The 20,121-nt window shown below is 47.5% G+C and overlaps 1 protein-coding gene across 2 annotated transcripts in view; it reads left to right on the forward strand.

Annotated features, from left to right (window-relative positions):
* Positions 1 to 18,964: 18,964 nt before the first annotated feature.
* CERK (ceramide kinase) overlaps positions 18,965 to 20,121 on the forward strand; it is a 74,164-nt gene continuing 73,007 nt past the window's right edge. Inside the window, exon 1 of one of the 2 annotated variants that reach the window (XM_077834942.1) lies at positions 18,965 to 19,457. In XM_077834942.1, coding sequence (XP_077691068.1) covers positions 19,316 to 19,457 — 142 coding nt within the window. In that variant the 5' untranslated portion in view covers positions 18,965 to 19,315. The remainder of the gene's footprint in view (positions 19,458 to 20,121) is intronic. The other variant, XM_077834935.1, reaches the window with a different exon arrangement.

Consider the following 20,121-nt stretch of genomic DNA (forward strand, 5'->3'; position numbering starts at 1 on the left):
GTACCTTCCAGCTTGGCTTTAGCAGCATGAAGAGTTACTGAATTTAGGGCATCAGTTAAGCTACTTTTCAGAGTAGCTACACTCTTATTAATTTTCCAGGGAGATTTTCTTTATAAAGTGAGGGGAATCGATCAGCCACTCTATCTTCAGTCTTTAATTCACCTTTACTATTGCTATTTTTTCTTGTGGCACCATAGAGTCTTTTTGCGAATACAGACTAACACGGCTGTTACTTTGAAACCTGCTATTTTTTCTGATATTCTTCAGGTAACCTGTGTGTGGCAGCTAGGACACTATGTTGGTGTGATTCAGAATTATGGAGGAACAGCTTGAAGTGGGATCACAGCACATAAGCTATATTGTAGCTTTTCACAGCGGAACAAAATTTCTCCGAGGACCACCGCCCCTGTCCCTCTTTGCACTGGTGCAGTGTGAGTGTGGGGCAACATGGACAACAGCTGCACAATGTCTGGCTTTTGTGACCTCTCCCTTATTTCTACCCTGATGCACCTGGGCAAGGCCAGCTACAATTTAGCCCTTAGCTGGGCCCTTATTGCTCACTGAGAAACCCACATGCAATGCTTCTCACTTCTCATTCCTCCCCTCCATGTGCTGTCCCATAGTGTTTCAACGTGGAGCCCTCATGCCAAAATAAAAGTGACAGCATGCAGCGTTGTCGTAACCATGTTGGTCCCAGGATATTAGAGCTACAATACCTTTTATTTGACAGGTTTCAGAGTAACAGCCGTGTTAGTCTGTATTCGCAAAAAGAAAAGGAGTACTTGTGGCACCTTAGAGACTAACCAATTTATTTGAGCATGAGCTTTCGTGAGCTACAGCTCACTTCATCAGATGCATACCGTGGAAACTGCAGCAGACTTTATATATACACAGAGAATATGAAACAATACCTCCTCCCACCCCACTGTCCTGCTGGTAATAGCTTATCTAAAGTAATCTTCAGGTTAGGCCATTTCCAGCACAAATCCAGGTTTTCTCACCTTCCACCCCCCCACACAAATTCACTCTCCTGCTGGTGATAGCCCATCCAAAGTGACAACTCTTTACACAATGTGCATGATAATGAAGTTAGGCCATTTCCTGCACAAATCCAGGTTCTCTCACTCCCTCACTCCCCTCCAAAAACCCACCCCCATACACACACAAACTCACTCTCCTGCTGGTAATAGCTCATCCAAACTGACCACTCTCCAAGTTTAAATCCAAGTTAAACCAGAACATCTGGGGGGGGGGTAGGAAAAAACAAGAGGAAATAGGCTACCTTGCATAATGACTTAGCCACTCCCAGTCTCTATTTAAGCCTAAATTAATAGTATCCAATTTGCAAATGAATTCCAATTCAGCAGTTTCTCGCTGGAGTCTGGATTTGAAGTTTTTTTGTTTTAAGATAGCGACCTTCATGTCTGTGATTGCGTGCAATCTCTCTGGTTACGCAATCACAGACATGAAGGTCGCTATCTTAAAACAAAAAAACTTCAAATCCAGACTCCAGCGAGAAACTGCTGAATTGGAATTCATTTGCAAATTGGATACTATTAATTTAGGCTTAAATAGAGACTGGGAGTGGCTAAGTCATTATGCAAGGTAGCCTATTTCCTCTTGTTTTTTCCTACCCCACCCCCCCCAGATGTTCTGGTTTAACTTGGATTTAAACTTGGAGAGTGGTCAGTTTGGATGAGCTATTACCAGCAGGAGAGTGAGTTTGTGTGTGTATGGGGGTGGGTTTTTGGAGGGGGATGAGGGAGTGAGAGAACCTGGATTTGTGCAGGAAATGGCCTAACTTCATTATCATGCACATTGTGTAAAGAGTTGTCACTTTGGATGGGCTATCACCAGCAGGAGAGTGAATTTGTGTGGGGGGTGGAGGGTGAGAAAACCTGGATTTGTGCTGGAAATGGCCTAACCTGAAGATTACTTTAGATAAGCTATTACCAGCAGGACAGTGGGGTGGGAGGAGGTATTGTTTCATATTCTCTGTGTATATATAAAGTCTGCTGCAGTTTCCACGGTATGCATCTGATGAAGTGAGCTGTAGCTCACGAAAGCTCATGCTCAAATAAATTGGTTAGTCTCTAAGGTGCCACAAGTACTCCTTTCCTTTTATTTGACTCACTTCTGTTGGTGAGAGAGACAAGCTTTTTACAGAGCCCAGATCTGAACAAGAGCTCTGGGTAAGCTTGAAAGCTTGTCTTTCTCACCAGTGGAATATCCTGGATCTAATATCCTGGATCCAACATCATTGCAAAAAACTTTGTAGGTTGTCATATGTCCATCCTTATTTGAAGGGGGAGGAAGTTTTTCACAACTAAATTCATTTTGAATGCGTTATTAGTTTGAGAAGTCTTATTAATGCATTTTCACCTCTAATCAAGGGAGAAAAATCTGCCTTTAACAATATAATCCTTTTCCTGCAGGCTTGTTCTTAAACATACTAGTCATATGAGCAATCAGTCTGAATGGTTTCTTTTGGACTTGATTTTTTCCAGCAACACTGATTACCCCCAGTCATTGGTGGTGGTTATCATAGGCTGGGGGAGGCTGTGGCTCCCCAAACAGCCAGGCATGGCCCTGCCCACACTCTACCCTCAATCCCCCTCCTGCTTCCCATTCTGCATGCAGCTCCAGTCTCCCTACGCAGTGGCCCCGGCTTGGGTGGGGGCCGCGACACCCGCCCTTCCAGCGCTCTGGGGCTGGGGGGGCTGGGGCCACACTGCCAGGGCTCTGGCACTGGTAGGCTGGAGCTGTGCCGCCTGCCCTCCCAGTGCTGTGGGGGCTGGGCCCGTGCTGCCCACCCTCCTGGTGCTGGCTGGGGCTGTGCCGCCCGCCCTCCCGGTGCTGGCTGGGGCCGTGCCGCCCACCATCCTGGGGCTGCGGGTGCTAGCTTGGGGGCGCTGGCCAGCGGCTGCGATGTGGGGGCTCTGGGCTCCTGCAGGGGTGTGTGGAAGGAGTGAGGCCTCCGGCAGAAGGGGGGGGGCTGGGGTCTAGCCTCCCTCAGCCAGCTGTTCATAGCCCACTCATGCTCCCAATTATAAGATTTTAGCAACAGAGATTTTAAATAATTCCTTAGAGAGTCATGATTTTGCAAATTTGTTCATATTAAAACAGTTAGGAGATAGCTTGAAGAAGACTGATTTCTCAAAGCATGGAAAGTGTATTTAACTTCACAGTTCTGACTGAATGAACAGATGACTAAGACCTTGTGCAATCCTTTGAAGATGTACCTCTTTCATAGAAACCTACTGTCTTCAAAACTAGCTTTTCTATGTTGCAGATTGACATGTAGACCAGTCAGCTCTAGACAAGTGGCCCATAATACTAGAGATACTCCCAATTAATTTGTCAGCCAGTGCTACCTTGGTAGACAAACTGACTCCTGCCCCTTTCAACCTCCCTGCGATATACTCAGAAATGTCTCCATCTCAGCATTGTCCTGCCTTTGAACTGGTGATTTTCTGCTTTTCTGAATCCAAGTAGAGCAGATTTCCTTGAATAGATGTGTTTACTAGAATATATAGCTTTAAATATGAAATAACTCTTTTCCTCCTGCTTCCCCCACCTCTTTGGGTAAGCTGTGCCTGATTTTGTATTCTGTTCATAGTGTTCTTAGCTTTCCTTCTAATTTTGGTATGAGAAAATTAGGAAGAGAGACGGCCTATTCAGCCTAACACGCACGCTGAGCTGTCGGTGCAGAAATAGCTCTGCTTTGCAGATTTTATGTAAAATAATGGAGTGCATTTGCATTCTAGGATCAGTGATTCAGACAACTTCGTACCCAGCTGTCATCTTCTTCACTATAGTATTCAGCTGAACAACAATCAAAGTGAAGATTACTCAGTTCAAACACGAACCGCTCTAATGCGTTTTATATCTGATTGTTCTGAATATCGGCATGTAAAAACAGCATTTGACAGATAATTTGGCTTACTTCTTTAAGCATCTACTTTATGTTTATATGGCACTTTAAATTTCAGTGTCTAGTACTATAAATTATTTTTTATACTATTAATTAACATATATATGAGCTGTCTCAATACAGTTTCAAGGAGAAGCTTTGGAAATACTTTAAAACAAAAACAATAATTCCCCTCATCCTAGCTTTAAACCATAAATACAACTTTAATAAAGAATCCGGAAGCAGGAACACTGGCCCTAGGATGCTAGCTACCCTTGAAGCAATTTTCGGAAGACGTAAGCTGTCCAACCTTTTTTGTAAATCAGTGGGAATTCTGCTTAAAAACTATGTAACCCCAAGTATTTTTATTGTGTTTCATATATTCATAGACTCATAGACTATCAGGGTTGGAAAGGACCTCAGGAGGTCATCTAGTCCAACCCCCTGCTCAAAGCAGGACCAATCCCCAATTAAATCATCCCAGCCAGGGCTTTGTCAAGCCTCACCTTAAAAACCTCAAAGGAAGGAGATTCCACCACCTCCCTAGATAACGCCTTCCAGTGCTTCACCACTCTCTTAGTGAAAAAGTTTTTCCTAATATCCAACCTAGACCTCTCCCACTGCAACTTGAGACCATTACTCCTTGTTCTGTCATCTGCTACCACTGAGAACAGTCTTTGGAACCCCCTTTCAGGTAGTTGAAAGCAGCTATCAAATCCCCCCTCATTCTTCTCTTCCACAGACTAAACAATCCCAGTTCCCTCAGCCTCTCCTCATCAATCATGTGTTCCAGTCCCCTAATCATTTTTGTTGCCCTTCGCTGGACGCTTTTCAATTTTTCCACATCCTTCTTGCAATGTGGGGTCCAAAACTGGACACAGTACTCGAGATGAGGCCTCACCAATGTCGAATAGAGGGGAACAATCACGACCCTCAATCTGCTGGCAATGCCCCTGCTTATACAGCCCAAAATGCCATTAGCCTTCTTGGCAACAAGGGCACACTGTTGACTGTTGATATTCTTTTAGCTTTTCTGAATTGTTTTGTCCTCAGTTGACTGTGTTGTATATGTCTGTGTCTTTCTGTGACTGAGCTGGTGGAATAAACTGAATAGAGGTATGGTGTCGTACAGGACTCCTAATTAAGATCAAGTGTACTATCATTTTAATATCAGATTCATCTTCTCTTAGAGGACCTATACTCTGCTCTTGCAAGGGGACAGACTCAATGATTCATCTCTAACCACTACAATCAAAGATCTGGAGATGAGCTGGACTGAGTGTGAGCTGACAGATAGTGTGAGCAAGAGTGGAAGCTCAGTCCCAAAGTGCTAAGACTGAATTGTAGGATTGAGAAGAGTGAGATGAACATTTTAGGGTTTCTGAGGAGAGGACAGTAGCATTTTCAAAAGTGCCTAAGTGACATAAGAGCGTAAATCCCAATTATCCAAAGAGACCTAAGCACTTAGGAGTCTTTGAAAATTTTACCCCCTGTGAAGGTTCCTTCCCCACTCTGAACTCTAGGGTACAGATGTGGGGACCTGCATGAAAACCTCCTAAGCTTACTTTTACCAGCTTAGGTTAAAACTTCCCCAAGGTACAAATTAATTTTACCCTTTGCCCTTGGAATTTCCACTGCCACCACCAAACTTTAACTGGGTTTACTGGGAAACGTAGTTTGGACACGTCTTTCCCCCCAAAATCCTCCCAACCCTTGCACCCCACTTCCTGGGGAAGGTTTGATAAAAATCCTCACCAATTTGCATAGGTGACCACAGACCCAAATCCTTGGATCTTAGGGCAATGAAAAAGCATTCAGTTTTCTTACAAGAAGACTTTTAATAGAAGTAAAGGAATCACCTCTGTAAAATCAGGATGGTAGATACCTTACAGGGTAATTAGATTCAAAACATAGAGAATCCCTCTAAGCAAAACCTTAAGTTACAAAAAAGACACACAGACAAGAATAGTCATTCTATTCAGCACAGCTCTTTTCTCAGCCATTTAAAGAAATCATAATCTAACACATACCTAGCTAGATCACTTACTAAAAGTTCTAACACTCCATTCCTGTTCTATCCCCGGCAAAAGCAGCATACAGACAGACTCAGACCCTTTGTTTTTCTCCCTCCTTCCACCTTTTGAAAGTATCTTGTCTCCTCATTGGTCATTTTGGTCAGGTGCCAGCGAGGTTACCTTTAGCTTCTTAACCCTTTAGAGGTGAGAGGATTTTTCCTCTGGCCAGGAGGGATTTTAAAGGGGTTTACCCTTCCCTTTATATTTATGACACCCCCCATGCAGGGCAGGAAGACCTGCTAGAGTTCAGTGGTGAGTTGACCACCTCACTTGCCTCTGGGGAAGTGCAGCTGCTCAGCAATGCCAGAAACTAGCGAGAGCTCTGTAGTAAGAAGCGTGGCCACTGAAATGGAATTCAAGTGGCTGTAGGAGGAGAGACTGATGGAGAGAATGGTTTGGAAACTATTTTAATGTAAAGTTAAGTTCTGTCAGGTTTTTCCACTGGTGCCATTTTGTAGCAATTTAAAGTTCAGTCTTGGAGACCAGGTAAAAGCTTTTCTAAAGCCTGTAAAGCATGTAAATCTCATTTCCATTTTTTGTTTTTACATATTATTAATGAGAGTCTCTAGAGTAAAGGTATCCTCAGTGGTTCATTTCTTAAGACTTTCTAATGTATTTTGCTTTTGGTCAGGCAACCTGTTACCCTGTTAGAGTACCTGTTACTCTAAAGAATACTTCACTGGTATTGCTGCTAACATAGATGCTTCTATATGTAACCCTTCTGACAGGTGGAGTCGGTAGCAATAAGGGCAGGGTTCAATATCTAGGGGTTACTTTTCAATGATACAACACAGAATCAGCTCGAGCCCCCACCCAGAAACCTGGGGAAATTACATACTACTGCACACCTCTAAAAGGCAGTACTCCCCTCTTGCAAGCATAGAGTCTGAGAGTAGAAAAGAAACTTTTATTAAAAGAGGAGTAACCCGACATTAACATGAGAAAACACTGCAAGCAGGATTCATAAGCATAAATCCATAAGTAAAAACACCCACCCTATAGTACGTTGGACAGTGTCTTTTGCCTCAGGTTCTTAAACCAACAACCAAATGCTCCTTTAACGTGCCCCTCCCTTTTCCCACTACTGCACCCCACTAACAGTTGTTGTCCTTGGTCAGTGAAGATCTAGAGTTCAGAGGTGCATTCACATGAGTTCTCCTCCTCCCCCGGCACGGGGAAAGGCACTTTGCTCACTCCAATGTCTGGGTGCTCACTCTGCCTCAGTCATTCCGTGCCCTCCAGGACATCTTGAGGTCTCACCAGTTAAACACAGCTCTTAGTGATTTCAGCTGTTAGTGGGGGATCCTCACTGCTAGTGCAGATTGGGCAGTCTCTTGCATCAGAAACACTGTCCCAAAGCAGGGTTATCAGTTATCACTGATAACCGCATCTAATATTAAAACCCAGTTATCAGTTATTTCAGCTCTATTGGTCTACAACAAAAGATTCCCAACTGAGTCTTAATTCATTCTGTTATTACACAGTAGCAAAAAGAATGGTCAAAAAGCTTCTAGGCTCCTAAGACAGAATCCATACCACCAGCTACAAATACTTATCCCCACCATCTCTCAACTCCACTAGGCTTTGGCCACCCTCTCCCCTACCTAGAGAGTGAAGTTCAGTTGAGGGTGAGTCCCTCAGTCAGCATATGCCAAGCCCAGTTCTGCTGCCCTTGATTCAAACAAGGATAACAACACTTTATTACCCCTGCACTCAATAACAAAGTGACTTGTGATCCAACACCAGTCAAAAGTGATCTTTTGGGCAAAGCACTCCCATCATGCTGAGCCCCTAGGCAGGATGGGCATGCCCATGCAAACAAGGTCAGTTCCTGAAGCCTTCTTTCCCAGCTCTTCACTAGATGTCAGGGAAGAGCTCATGCAGACTCTGCTTACACATAGTTGTCTGGGATGGAAACATGGGAGGTGCATATGAGAGGCTTGGGGAGGCTAAGCCTCCCCCAAAAAAGCTGGCCATGCAGGGGGCAAAAAATGCCAGATGAGGTGCGGGTCACCTCACTTTGGAAGCATGCCAGCCCATTGGCTTTGGAGCGCTGCCATCAAAAGCTCCCTAGAAGTGGGGTGGCCACCGGTGCCCAGACCCTGGCCCTGCCTGCGCTTCACCCCTGCTGTGCCCCGAGGCCCTGTTCCTGATTGGCCTCGTCCCCCAAGGCCCTGCCCTTGCTCCACCTCTTCCTGCCCCTGCTCTGCCACCTCCCCTTCCCCACCCTGTTCTGGCGCTTCTTTGCTGAGTTGCTCCAGCATCAGCACGCACAGCAGGAGGAGGACTGGGACTATGCCCGCCCACCTTTTTCCCTCCTTATGGGTGAGCAACCGCGGGAGAAGAGCGAGTACCAGGCGGAGGGCCTTGCGGGAGGAGGTGAAGAGGAGTGAGTGGCAGGTGGGGGGACCTTGGGGGGAAGAGGTGGAATGGGAGTGGGGCCTCAGGGTAGAGCAGGAGATGGGGCCATGGTCCAGGTGCCCGTGCCTGCCCCCCCCCCACGCTTCTTGGGATCTTCCAGTGCTCACATAAGCTTCTCCAAATGAAAGAGTCATGTGACACCTATAGATGGAAACATCTCTTTCTATGTAATGGGCTAATTGGCCCCTCTGAGCATACCTCAGAGAAGTGTCTGGACCGGAGTGTCATGTTAAACAATATTGAGAAGGCTTCCCAGGTGTGCTCAGTGCTGTTTCAGCATCTCATTTGCTACATTCTCAGGGCTCAATAATTTCCTGAGTTTGACTTTTTGAAGATTTTTTCCTTGACTTCCTGTATTGTAATAGGGGTGTCCAGGATTGTTGGAAGTTTGTAAATGGCATTTTTTTAGTGTAATGGTTTCTTTCATGAGGCTGTTTTGTTCTCAAGCAAATTTCTCAGATTAGATTGTGGTAGGTCTTGTAAATGTTCTCTCCAGATTTTTCGATTCTGTGCAGTGAGGTTTGGTTTCTGATTTGGTTTACATTTTTCCCAGGTATGCTGGAAGGAATATTTGTCTACTGCCTCTTCAATTTGTCTTAATTTCTCTTTCATGTGCTTTCACTTTCCCCCCCTTTTGGAATACTGATTTGTAGTTCTGCAGTGTATCCTGGTAAGCATAGCACAGATTAGCATCAAGTGGGTCTCAGGTTTTTAAATTGGAGAGTTCTCTCACCTTAATTTATGGCAACCTGTATCAAATCACTTTTCTTTCCCTTCTCCTGGTAATGCTTTTTTACTGGTTTTGTGGTTAGGATTTGATTTGCTGCTCTCTTGAGGACTCAATGAAGGAATGGTAGTAATGCTAATGGCATTTTCCATTTGGCTAGTTTCTATGGATGGAAGCTACGGACACAGCAACCTTAAACAAATCATCACTATTATTTTTAATGATTATATATTGTACAATGGATATATATGGTATCATGCGGAGAATATGGAGAAACAGTCCATGTCTCAAGGAGTCTAATTCAACGTTCTTGTTAAATCCTTAAGACAGAATTCCACAACAAGTTTCCCTTTAGCCTGTAACACTACCTCTTTGGGGTACCAATGGACTTTAGGAGAAAAAGAAAGAAGGCTGCTCTCCAAATCTCCATGGATCATGATCAAGTGCAGCACTGCCATTCACAGGACAGCAAATTATCTTTTGGATCTATTCCCAGACCCTCCACTATGTCAATAACTTTCCCTCAATTACCTTTCAGTTCAAATGAAAAAGGCATGAAAAAAGGCCTGAGGTGTAGAAGCCTTCTTGACAAGCTTTCAGAATTTGTTTTTCCAGACTGTTTCCAATAATTACTGTAATTGATATTTAAAATATAAGCATAAAAAGACTGTAAAATGGCTCTGAAGAATTTTCAGAGAGAATGATGTCATCCCTTTCATCAGCTGAAAAGCTGTTACACTTACTGTTTAGGTCATTGTTTGCTCATCAGTTCAGAATGTCATTCAGCATTTTAATGTCAAAATGCATTTTTATCTCTACATTATCACCTTTTGTCATTAGTTTTCTCTCTTTAGAAGCATTAAAGGACAAAAATCTCCCCTCAGATATAGGTGCACAATTTTAATGGGATGGGTGCGTGTGTACTTGGAAAATTTTGGCCCAAGTGTACACCTTCCACTTTTCCTGAGATGCTTTGAGTGATACATTTCAGACATTTCCCAGAAGGTTACTTAGAGAAGGGTGTTCTTTCTCATGAGGAGAAGAAACAAGTTGAAATTGCCAACTGGGAGTGGAAAACACCCATGCCAAAAGTTGTCCACAGTGAACAGTGAGTCCGCCACTTAGGAATCTGAAATTGGGACTATCCTTTAAATTCCAGGATATATATCACCACTAACCCTACCTGTATCTCTCCACTGATCCAAATTGTGCTGGCCCTTATGTGAATGTGCAGGGGCAGATGGAAGGAACCTCTCTCCCAACTGCACCCCTGTCAAGGGAGCCAGGCACTGTGGCATGGGAATCAGAAGACTTGAGTTCCATAATTGGCTCTGCCATGGACCTGCTTGGTGACCTTGTTCAAGTCACTTCACTGTGTGCCTCACTTCCCTATCTGGGGATAGGGATAATATGAGGATAATAAGATTGAGCCCTGCTCAGGGACTGAGCACAATTGCAGCTGGCTAGTGATGCAAACTACCCAAACGAGATGGAAAACGAGGAGTCAAGGCCTTAGCCCCACCTCATTCTATACCAACCAGGCTGGCACAGAGGAAAGCACATGCTGAACCCTATAAAAGAATGGTGCAGCTACTTAGCTATCTTGGAGTTCCACCACAAAGCCTTCTGGTGCACCTGCTAAAGTAGTGCGAGTCCTCAGTGTGATACTGGCAGACCAGGTGCCAGCTCATGCCAAGGCCCCTAAGTCTCAATGAACACTGACAAATGCATAGCTGGAAACAAGTCTGGCTCACCTGTGTGTTAGCATTGTTAAAATAGATGTTAAGTTGATAAGAATGTGTTTAGATTTAATTAAATGCCTGTAGGCTGCTGCATATATTGATCTCATTCATAACATCTGTAGCCCACGGCATGAAGTTACATTGATAATTTGTTTGCATCATGAAGTTCTCTAATTGTGTAACACAGCAAACAAGAAATGACTACATTAATTAATGTAAAGTGCTGGGCCTGCATACAAGAAGGCCCTTTGAAACCAAAGGAGCCATTGGGGAACATCAAAGGACCAGGGCCAGCTCTAGGATTTTTGCCACCCCAAGCAAAAACATTTTTGACCGCCCCCACTTTTTTTTCGTGCCCCCAGCTCCGTCCCAACTCTGCCCCTTCCCCACCCCTTCCCCAAATCCCTGGCCCCGCCTCCTCCCCCGGGCATGCTGCATTTCCCCCCCTCCGCCATTGCTTCCTGCTGCTCCCCACCCACAACCCCCCGCCCGCTCCCCTGAACATGCCGCCGCTCTGCTTCTCCTCCCTCCCTCTCAGGCGAGGGAGAGGCAGCACATTCAGGGGAGCAGGCGGAGTGGAAGTGAGCGAGGGTGGGGGGAAGCGCAGAAAGTAACAGGGGGGGAGTAGAGGAACCGCTCCCCGCCCCAGCTCACCTCCGCTCCACCACCACCGCCTCCCCCGAGTCCACGGCCGCTTGGGTTCTCCCTCCCTCCCAGGCTTCCAGCGTGAAACAGCTGTTTCGTGCGCAGCAAGCCTGGGAGGGAGGGGGGAGAAGCGGAGCGGCAGCGGTGTGCTCAGGGGAGCAGGCAGAGGCAGAGCGGAGGCGAGCTGGGGCAGCAGGGGCATATTTCTAGGGGCGGCATGGCTGGCGCCGGAATGCCGCCCCTAGAAATGTGCCGCCCCAAGCACCTGCTTGTTTTGCTGGTGCCTAGAGCCGGCCCTGCAAAGGACAAAGACTTTGTTGATTGCCTCCCCCACCCTCTACCCACACACACACACAAAGAGGAGACAAACACCAACACTTGTTTTATCAGTTTGGAGACAGGGAATAAAAATGCCTGACCAGAAGGAACTGTATCACTGTGCTGCTTGGAATTTGGAGATGACAACATTTCTAAGCATAAGCAAGGGATCCCCAAGATGCTTAGTTTAGGTTAGTCCTGCACAGCATACAGAATTTGCATATTACCACAGCTTCTATTACCCTTTGAAACCTAAGACTGTAACTCATTTGTGTATGTGTGTTTATCTGCTTTAAACTTGTAAAGCTTCCTGTTGGTTTTTTTCACTTTTTGTTCACAAAAGATTTGTTTTCTGAATAATTTTACACTAGATATTCAGGTCTCATCTAGTTTGTTTTTCCTAGAAAGCTGGAGAGCTTGTGTTACTGACATCACAGACACCAAGGAAGTGAAACCTGATTCACTGGGGGAAGAAGGGATTTTTATTCAGACTGTTACACTTTAAAAAACAAACAACTGCTTAACTAAACCTTAAACTGTAGGGTGAAAAACTCCCTTTGTTAAAAATTAAACACACTGGGCCTTCACTCAAGGTCGGAGAACTCCCAAACCATTTCTCTGCATCTTCCAAGGGAGACCTCCAGCAAAATCAGGAAATGCAAGACTTAATGAATCAGAATAAATCTCAACTTTAAAAAATTCAGTCTTTCACTATAAAGAAACAGAGGGCAACACAAATCCCACTTTTCTCCCTTTGAAATGACCTTTAATTTAGACTGTAGAGGCCAATTTCACCACTGGTGTAAGTGGCTGCTACTTCTCTGCAGTCCACTGAAGCAAATGGATTGTTTTCAACTCAGCAAATACAGTCTTTGACTCAGGACCAATACTTCCTGGTTCAATTCAAGTTATTTACAGTAAGAGCTCCACATAAATAGCTGCACATGAGAAGTCATTTACAGTGAAGAGCAACAACTTTTACTGGTTCTAGAAAACCTATGAACAATGGTGAATGCCAACAATTTCTTGAATGCCAGCTACTGGCGAATTTTCTATTAACTGGACTTCTGCAAATATAGACATTTCTTTTCTAGAGCACTCTCTTAACAGTTCAGTCAGAAGAATCTTATCTTTGGAGGCAAGTCTGTTAAGTCACTGTAAGAATATGCTGTCACCTCAGGAATAAGAAAGGGAAAGTAGAGAGGCAGCGAGGGGGAAACATACAAACACTTACTACTGAAAGAGAGAAAGATGCAGCTGTCACTTACAAAATACCCACTTTAGAGCTGCAGCATTTTGGTTGTGCCATATTGAAAGAGCCAGCCTCAGAAAAGCATGTGAGAGAGACTAGATAATAGGGCAACTCTGTGCAAAAGGGAATTAGTAGGGAAAATAAACCCAAGTAAGCTGCTCATGGGGAAAGGGTTCCCTCTGTATTATGCATCTCATTGCTATATTGTAAGCTCTGAGTAGCTACAGATCAATGTATGTTACTGACAAATGTTCAAAAAATTCACTCTGTCATTTCTATGAGGAAGAAGAGCAGTCACTTTATTTTGAATCTATTTCTTGTAAGTTTGATATTATGTTATATAAGTAAACCAACCTTATATCTGTTTGTTACCAGTGAAAATACTGTTGCTTTATAGTGCTGAGGGATAATTAACCTAAAAGATACTCTTAAAAGGTGTGCTAATTTAAGGAAGCCTAACAGTAGCATATAAGGAGAGTGGCTAGCCTTGAGCAAATAGACACTGACAGCAGCTAAATGTGAAGTCCCCCTTCTTTGTCAGGACTTAACTAGGATCTCTGGGATAGTTACATTAAACTGGTTTACCCTGATCTGCTCTTACATCCTGATGAGGAACCATGCTTTGGGGACTGTACAACTCAAACCCAGATAATGAGGTGTCATAAATATAAAGGGAAGGGTAAACATCTTTAAAATCCCTCCTGGCCAGAGGAAAAACCCTTTCACCTGTAAAGGGTTAAGAAGCTAGTATAGCCTCGCTGGCACCTGACCAAAATGACCAATGAAGAGACAAGATACTTTCAAAAGCTGGGGGGAGGGAGAAAACAAATATCTATCTCTCTCTCTCTCTCGGGGGGGGGGGGGCTTTTGCTGGGGACATAACAGGAATGGAGTCTTAGAATTTAGTAAGTAATCTAGCTAGATACACGTTAGATTATGATTTCTTTAAATGGCTGAGAAAATAAACTGTGCTGAATAGGATGGATATTCCTGTCTGTGTGTCTTTTTGTAACTTAAGGTTTTGCCTAGAGGGATTCTCTATGTTTTGAATCTAATTCCCTTGTAAGTTATTTACCATCCTGATTTTATAGAGGTGATTCTTTTTATTGTTACTTCAATTAAAATTCTTCTTTTCAAGAACTGAATACATTTTTTATTGTTCTTAAGCTCCAAGAGTTTGGGTCTGTGGTCACCTATGCAAATTGGTGAGGATTTTTATCAAACCTTTCCCAGGAAGTGGGGTGCAAGGGTTGGGAGGCTTTTGGGGGGGAAAGATGTTTCCAAACGGGCTCTTTCCTAATAAAATAAACCCGATCAGATGTTTGGTGGTGGCAGTGGAAGTCCAAGGGTAAAATAGTTTGTACCTTGGGGAAGTTTTAACCTAAGCTGGTAAAAGTAAGCTTAGGAGGTTTTCATACAGGTTCCCACATCTGAACCCTAGTGTTCAGAGTGGGGAAGGAACCTTGACATGAGGGATAATGATTTGATAAACATGTGGGCCATATTCATTACTGATGTAACTCTACTGACTTGCATATGCAACAGCTTTCAACTATTTATTATTCTTGTGTTGTTAAAGCAAGACAGTGAAAATCGTCTCTATTGAATCAAGCTTTTAAATATGGTGAACGTTTCTTTTTAAGCCAGGAGTTCTCAATATGCACATAATGTGACTCCTTAATAAAAAAAATGAGTGCGTAGGCAGTTTCCCTCCCACTCTGCCTACGGGGATAATTAACAAGATGTATGCGTTTTAGATGTCTTTGCGTTTGACTTAGCAGGTACAAACAATGAAAGCCAGCACCAGGGTGGAACCAGGAAGGGATTAAGATGTTGCAGTGCTGAACATCATAGCACCTAACTTGTAGGTGCCTATACAGTCAAAGAGCAACACTGGGATCCACAAAGCCAATTAGGTGCCAAGGCTCCCTATACAATGAATAGGTACCTCAAAATACAATTCACCAAAGTCAGCACCCTAGGCAAGAAGTGACCTAAGCTACCCAATGGGAGATGCTGATCAGAGGGATGGTAACCTCTCAGAGAGATGTGCCTAAATCCAGGTTACAGGGAAATGGTTAGCTCTGCTTAGCAATCCAGAAATGGGGTCCCTCCTTGTAACACCAGCTACAACAATGCTATGCAAACCCCTGTTCTCAGGTGACATTGTGACCAAGAAGTGGGCAGCATTATCTTCACTAAATGTAAACAAACTTGTTTGACTTAACGATTGGCTGAATAAGAACTAGGACTGATTGGACTTGTAGACTCTAAAGTTTTGCTTTGTTTTTCAGTGCAGTTATGTAAAAAATATTCTAGATTTGTAAATTGCACTTTCATGATTGCATTACAGTTCTTGTATAAGGTGAATTGAAAAATACTTTTTCTTTTGTTTATCTTTTACAGTGCAAATATTTGAAATAAAAATAATATAAAATGAGCACTGTACACTGTATTCTGTGTTGTAACTGAAATCAATATATTTGAAAATGTAAGAAAACATCCAAAAATATTTATAATAAATTTAAATTGGTATTCTATTATTGTTTAACAGTGTAATTAAAACTACAATTTTTTTGAGTTAATTGTGATCTAATTGATAGCCCTAGTATTTATCCACAGTGGAACAAGCATTAAGCCAGAGACTGGGAATGACTATGTAGTCCAGAGATTAGGGCACCTAGCTGGGAGGTGGGATGCCTTAGGTATAGTCCCCCTGCTTCAACCACACTTTCCTTAGTAGTGATCCACAACAGAACAGCTTCAAGAGGAGAGATTGAGGGAGTTCCTCCTCCTCTTTTGCCCTGAAAATATCCCATAGCTCTCCAGGATTAGAGCACTGTCCTAAGCAATGTGAGATCCCTGTTCATATCATTTTTCCCCTACTGGCAAAGGTGGAAGGAATTGAACCTGCATCTCCCACATACCAGGTTAACCACTGAGTCAGAAGGTGGGCATCAGCTCCAGCTGCATTTTGCATGGGAGTTAACCTGCTAGATTCCCTCTGAGCAGGCCTACTCATAAATGAGGCAGCCAAATACCTGTCTTCCCCTGATTTGTGAATTGCTCTGGGGCTTAGGTGGGAGGTAGGTACCTGGATGCTTAGGGGGAGGCTGCAGTGCCCAGAGGCAGAAACACAGGCACCCAGGGAACTTTTACTCTGGAAAAACATAGGGGCTAGGTGAGTTTAGGCACCTACAGGGTTCAGCAGAAGTTTTGTGAACCACAGTGGAGGCAAAACAGGGACTTAGGCACCCTGAGCAGCAACTTTGCTGTAGACCACAGGTCACAGTTTTACAAACTGCTGGGTAAGGCCTACATAATCTTGTCTGCACCCAAGTACTAGACACTTTCTTGTTTAGCCACTTCTATTGCTCTCTTCAAATGCAAATTGATTTAGAAGAGATAGTATTCAGATGTGAAACAGTTAATAAACTAATTCAGCTGTGAACACTGACCTATATACAGAGGCAAACTGGCACCATTACTCAGTTGTTCTAGTTAATCTTTACACAGTTTAAAAGGCAAGCAATGTTTGCGTAACACACCTGGTCCTGTCAGCAGATGTTAACCCTCTCCCAGCAGGATCCACTGGGTTCTGCTGTTTAAATAAGCCTCACGGCTTGGGGGTCAGGGAAGACTGTTGGTTGCTCTGAAGTAGGAGCCCTAAGAGCATACAAGCCGGGGGAGAACTTAAGGGTTTATTACTTTGTTTATGAAGCCAGAAGGGGTAGAATCTCTAACTCTGGACAGTGAGTGGACTGTGTTTTATGAGAGATTGGGAAAGGCATCTGCTCACAGCACTGTGCGAGGCTCATTTACGGCATCTTTCTCCCAACAATTACTTCATTGGCTCTTCCCCTCACATGCAGAGTTGGACCCAGTTTGGCACTAGGTGATACTATGCATGGGCATTTAAGGGTACAAGATAGGAGAGCTAGTTGAAGAGACCTAACAAATACTAGATTGCAATGGTGCAGAGAGCACATGGGTATAGTACACTGGGCATGATTTGATGCTATGATGGACCTCAGAGGTATTGTGCTGCAATGGTGTAGAGGGTGCTTTTAAAGTGTGTATTAATGTTTTCATTTCAGTTTCAGAGTAACAGCCGTGTTAGTCTGTATTCGCAAAAAGAAAAGGAATACTTGTGGCACCTTAGAGACTAACCAATTTATTTGAGCCTAAGCTTTCGTGAGCTACAGCTCACTTCATCAGATGCATCCGATGAAGTGAGCTGTAGCTCATGAAAGCTTATGCTCAAATAAATTGGTTAGTCTCTAAGGTGCCACAAGTACTCCTTTTCTTTCATTTCAGTTGAAATTTCCAACCAATAACTAAATTGACAACACTGAGTACAACTGGTTGACCGCTGTGGCGGTGTTGGGGAAATTAACAGGGGCGGTAGGGAAATCCCTGGGCCCCTGAGCAAGACCTAACACCATGAGAGTCTGAGGCGGCACCAGGCTGCAGAGGGGCAGAGGACATATGGGCACGGCCTGACGCTGTGAGAGCTCCGGGTGGCGCTGGGCGGAAGGGGTCAGGGGGCTCACGGGAACGGCCTGATGCTGTGAGAGACCAGGGCGGCACTGGGCGGCAGGGGTCACATGGGCCCAGCCTGACGCTGTGAGAGCCCCGGGCAGCGCTGGGAGGCAGGGGGCAGAGGGCACATGGGCACGGCCTGACGCTGTGAGAGACCAGGGTGGTGCTGGGCGGCAGGGGGCAGAGGACTCACGGGCAAGGCCCGATGCTGTCAGAGACCAGGACGGCGCTGGGCAGCAGGGGTCACACGGGCACAGCCGTGAGAGCTCCGGACGGCGCTGGGCTGCAGAGGGCGGAGGGCACACGGGGACGGCCCGACGCTGTGAGAGCCCCGGGCGGCGCTGGAAGGAAGGGGGCGGGGGACACACGGGCTCGGCCCGACGCTGTGAGAGCCCCGGGCGGCGCTGGGCTGCAGAGGGCGGAGGGCACACGGGGACGGCCCGACGCTGTGAGAGCTCCGGACGGCGCTGGGCTGCAGAGGGCGGAGGGCACACGGGGACGGCCCGACGCTGTGAGAGCCCCGGGCGGCGCTGGGCTGCAGAGGGCGGAGGGCACATGGGGACGGCCCGACGCTGTGAGAGCCCCGGGCGGCGCTGGAAGGAAGGGGGCGGAGGGCACACGGGGACGGCCCGACGCTGTGAGAGCCCCGGGCGGCGCTGGAAGGAAGGGGGCGGGGGACACACGGGCTCGGCCCGACGCTGTGAGAGCCCCGGGCGGCGCTGGGCTGCAGAGGGCGGAGGGCACATGGGGACGGCCCGACGCTGTGAGAGCCCCGGGCGGCGCTGGAAGGAAGGGGGCGGAGGGCACACGGGGACGGCCCGACGCTGTGAGAGCCCCGGGCGGCGCTGGAAGGAAGGGGGCGGGGGACACACGGGCTCGGCCCGACGCTGTGAGAGCCCCGGGCGGCGCTGGAAGGAAGGGGGCGGGGGACACACGGGCTCGGCCCGACGCTGTGAGAGCCCCGGGCGGCGCTGGGCTGCAGAGGGCGGAGGGCTCACGGGGACGGCCCGACGCTGTGAGAGACCAGGGTGGCGCTGGGCGGCAGGGGGCAGAGGACTCACGGGCAAGGCCCGATGCTGTCAGAGACCAGGACGGCGCTGGGCAGCAGGGGTCACACGGGGACGGCCCGACGCTGTGAGAGCTCCGGGCGGCGCTGGGCTGCAGGGGGCGGAGGGCACACGGGGACGGCCCGACGCTGTGAGAGCTCCGGGCGGCGCTGGGCTGCAGGGGGCGGAGGGCACACGGGGGCGGCCCGACGCTGTGAGAGCCCCGGGCAGCGCTGGGCTGCAGGGGGCGGAGGGCACACGGGGACGGCCCGACGCTGTGAGAGCCCCGGGCGGCGCTGGGCTGCAGGGGGTGGAGGGCTCACGGGCTAGGCCTGACGCTTGGCCACAACGGGGATCGCGCGTCGCGGCCCTTGGCCCCAGCGCCGCTTAGCAGCTTTGCACCCGGGCCCGTATCTTCGCCGCCGCCAGCAGAGAGACGGCGAGGCTCCACCCTCGGCGGTGATTTTCATACGTGCTGACGCTCTCGTCCCCCCACGCTAGGCAATAGCCGGATAGCGGTGAGGCCGGGCCCCGTTAGCTGCCGGCTGCCGCCATCCCGGTGCCCAGGAGCTGGGCGGCCCCTGAGGCCCGGGCTATGCGTCGCGGGGCAGGCGTGCTCCGGCCCTGAGCGCCTATGGAGCAGCCCGCGGGCGGCCGGCGGCCCCGGCTCGTCTCCTCGTTGGCCTTCGGGCAGCGCGCCTGGGAGGTCACGTTAGAGTGGGAGCCGGGGCTGCTGTCCTGGCGGGATCCGCAGCCGCCCCGGGGCCGGGACGGCGGTGAGTGATGGGGCCTGGCGGGAGGAGGGGCTGGGGCAGACTGGAGGGGATGGGGGTTGTACAGGGCTGGCTTGGAGGGGTTCTGGGGGGTAGGGTATAGTGCGGGGCAGACTGCAGGGGCTCTGGCAGGTGCGGGGGACTGAACGGCCATGGGGGGGGTGTCATTGGGGGGGAGAATGGAGGGGGTGAGGGTATAGTGGGGGGCCCTGGAGAGGCTCTGGCAGGTGCAGCGTTGTATAGTGTGGGGTTTTGAGGGGCTCTGGGAGTGGGGTTATAGTGGGGGACACTGGAGGGGCTCTGGCAGTAGTGGGGGGGTTGGATAATGTGGGGTTGGAGGGGCTCTGGGATTGGGGTTATAGTTGGGGACACTGGAGGGGCTCTGGCAGTAGTGGGGGGTTGGATAATGTGGGGTTGGAGGGGCTCTGGGATTGGGGTTATAGTGGGGGACACTGGAGGGGCTCTGGCAGTAGTGGGGGGTTGGATAATGTGGGGTTGGAGGGGCTCTGGGATTGGGGTTATAGTGGGGGACACTGGAGGGGCTCTGGCAGTAGTGCGGATTTGGAGGGGCTTTGAGATGTGAGGGGTTGTATAGTGTGTGGGGGAGGTTGGAGCGGCTCTGGAGGTTGTCATAGAGTGCACCTGTTCCTGTTCTTGTCTGCTTGTG

Source organism: Eretmochelys imbricata, chromosome 1 (genome assembly GCF_965152235.1).
Source record: "Eretmochelys imbricata isolate rEreImb1 chromosome 1, rEreImb1.hap1, whole genome shotgun sequence".
Classification (NCBI taxonomy): Eukaryota; Metazoa; Chordata; order Testudines; family Cheloniidae; genus Eretmochelys; species Eretmochelys imbricata.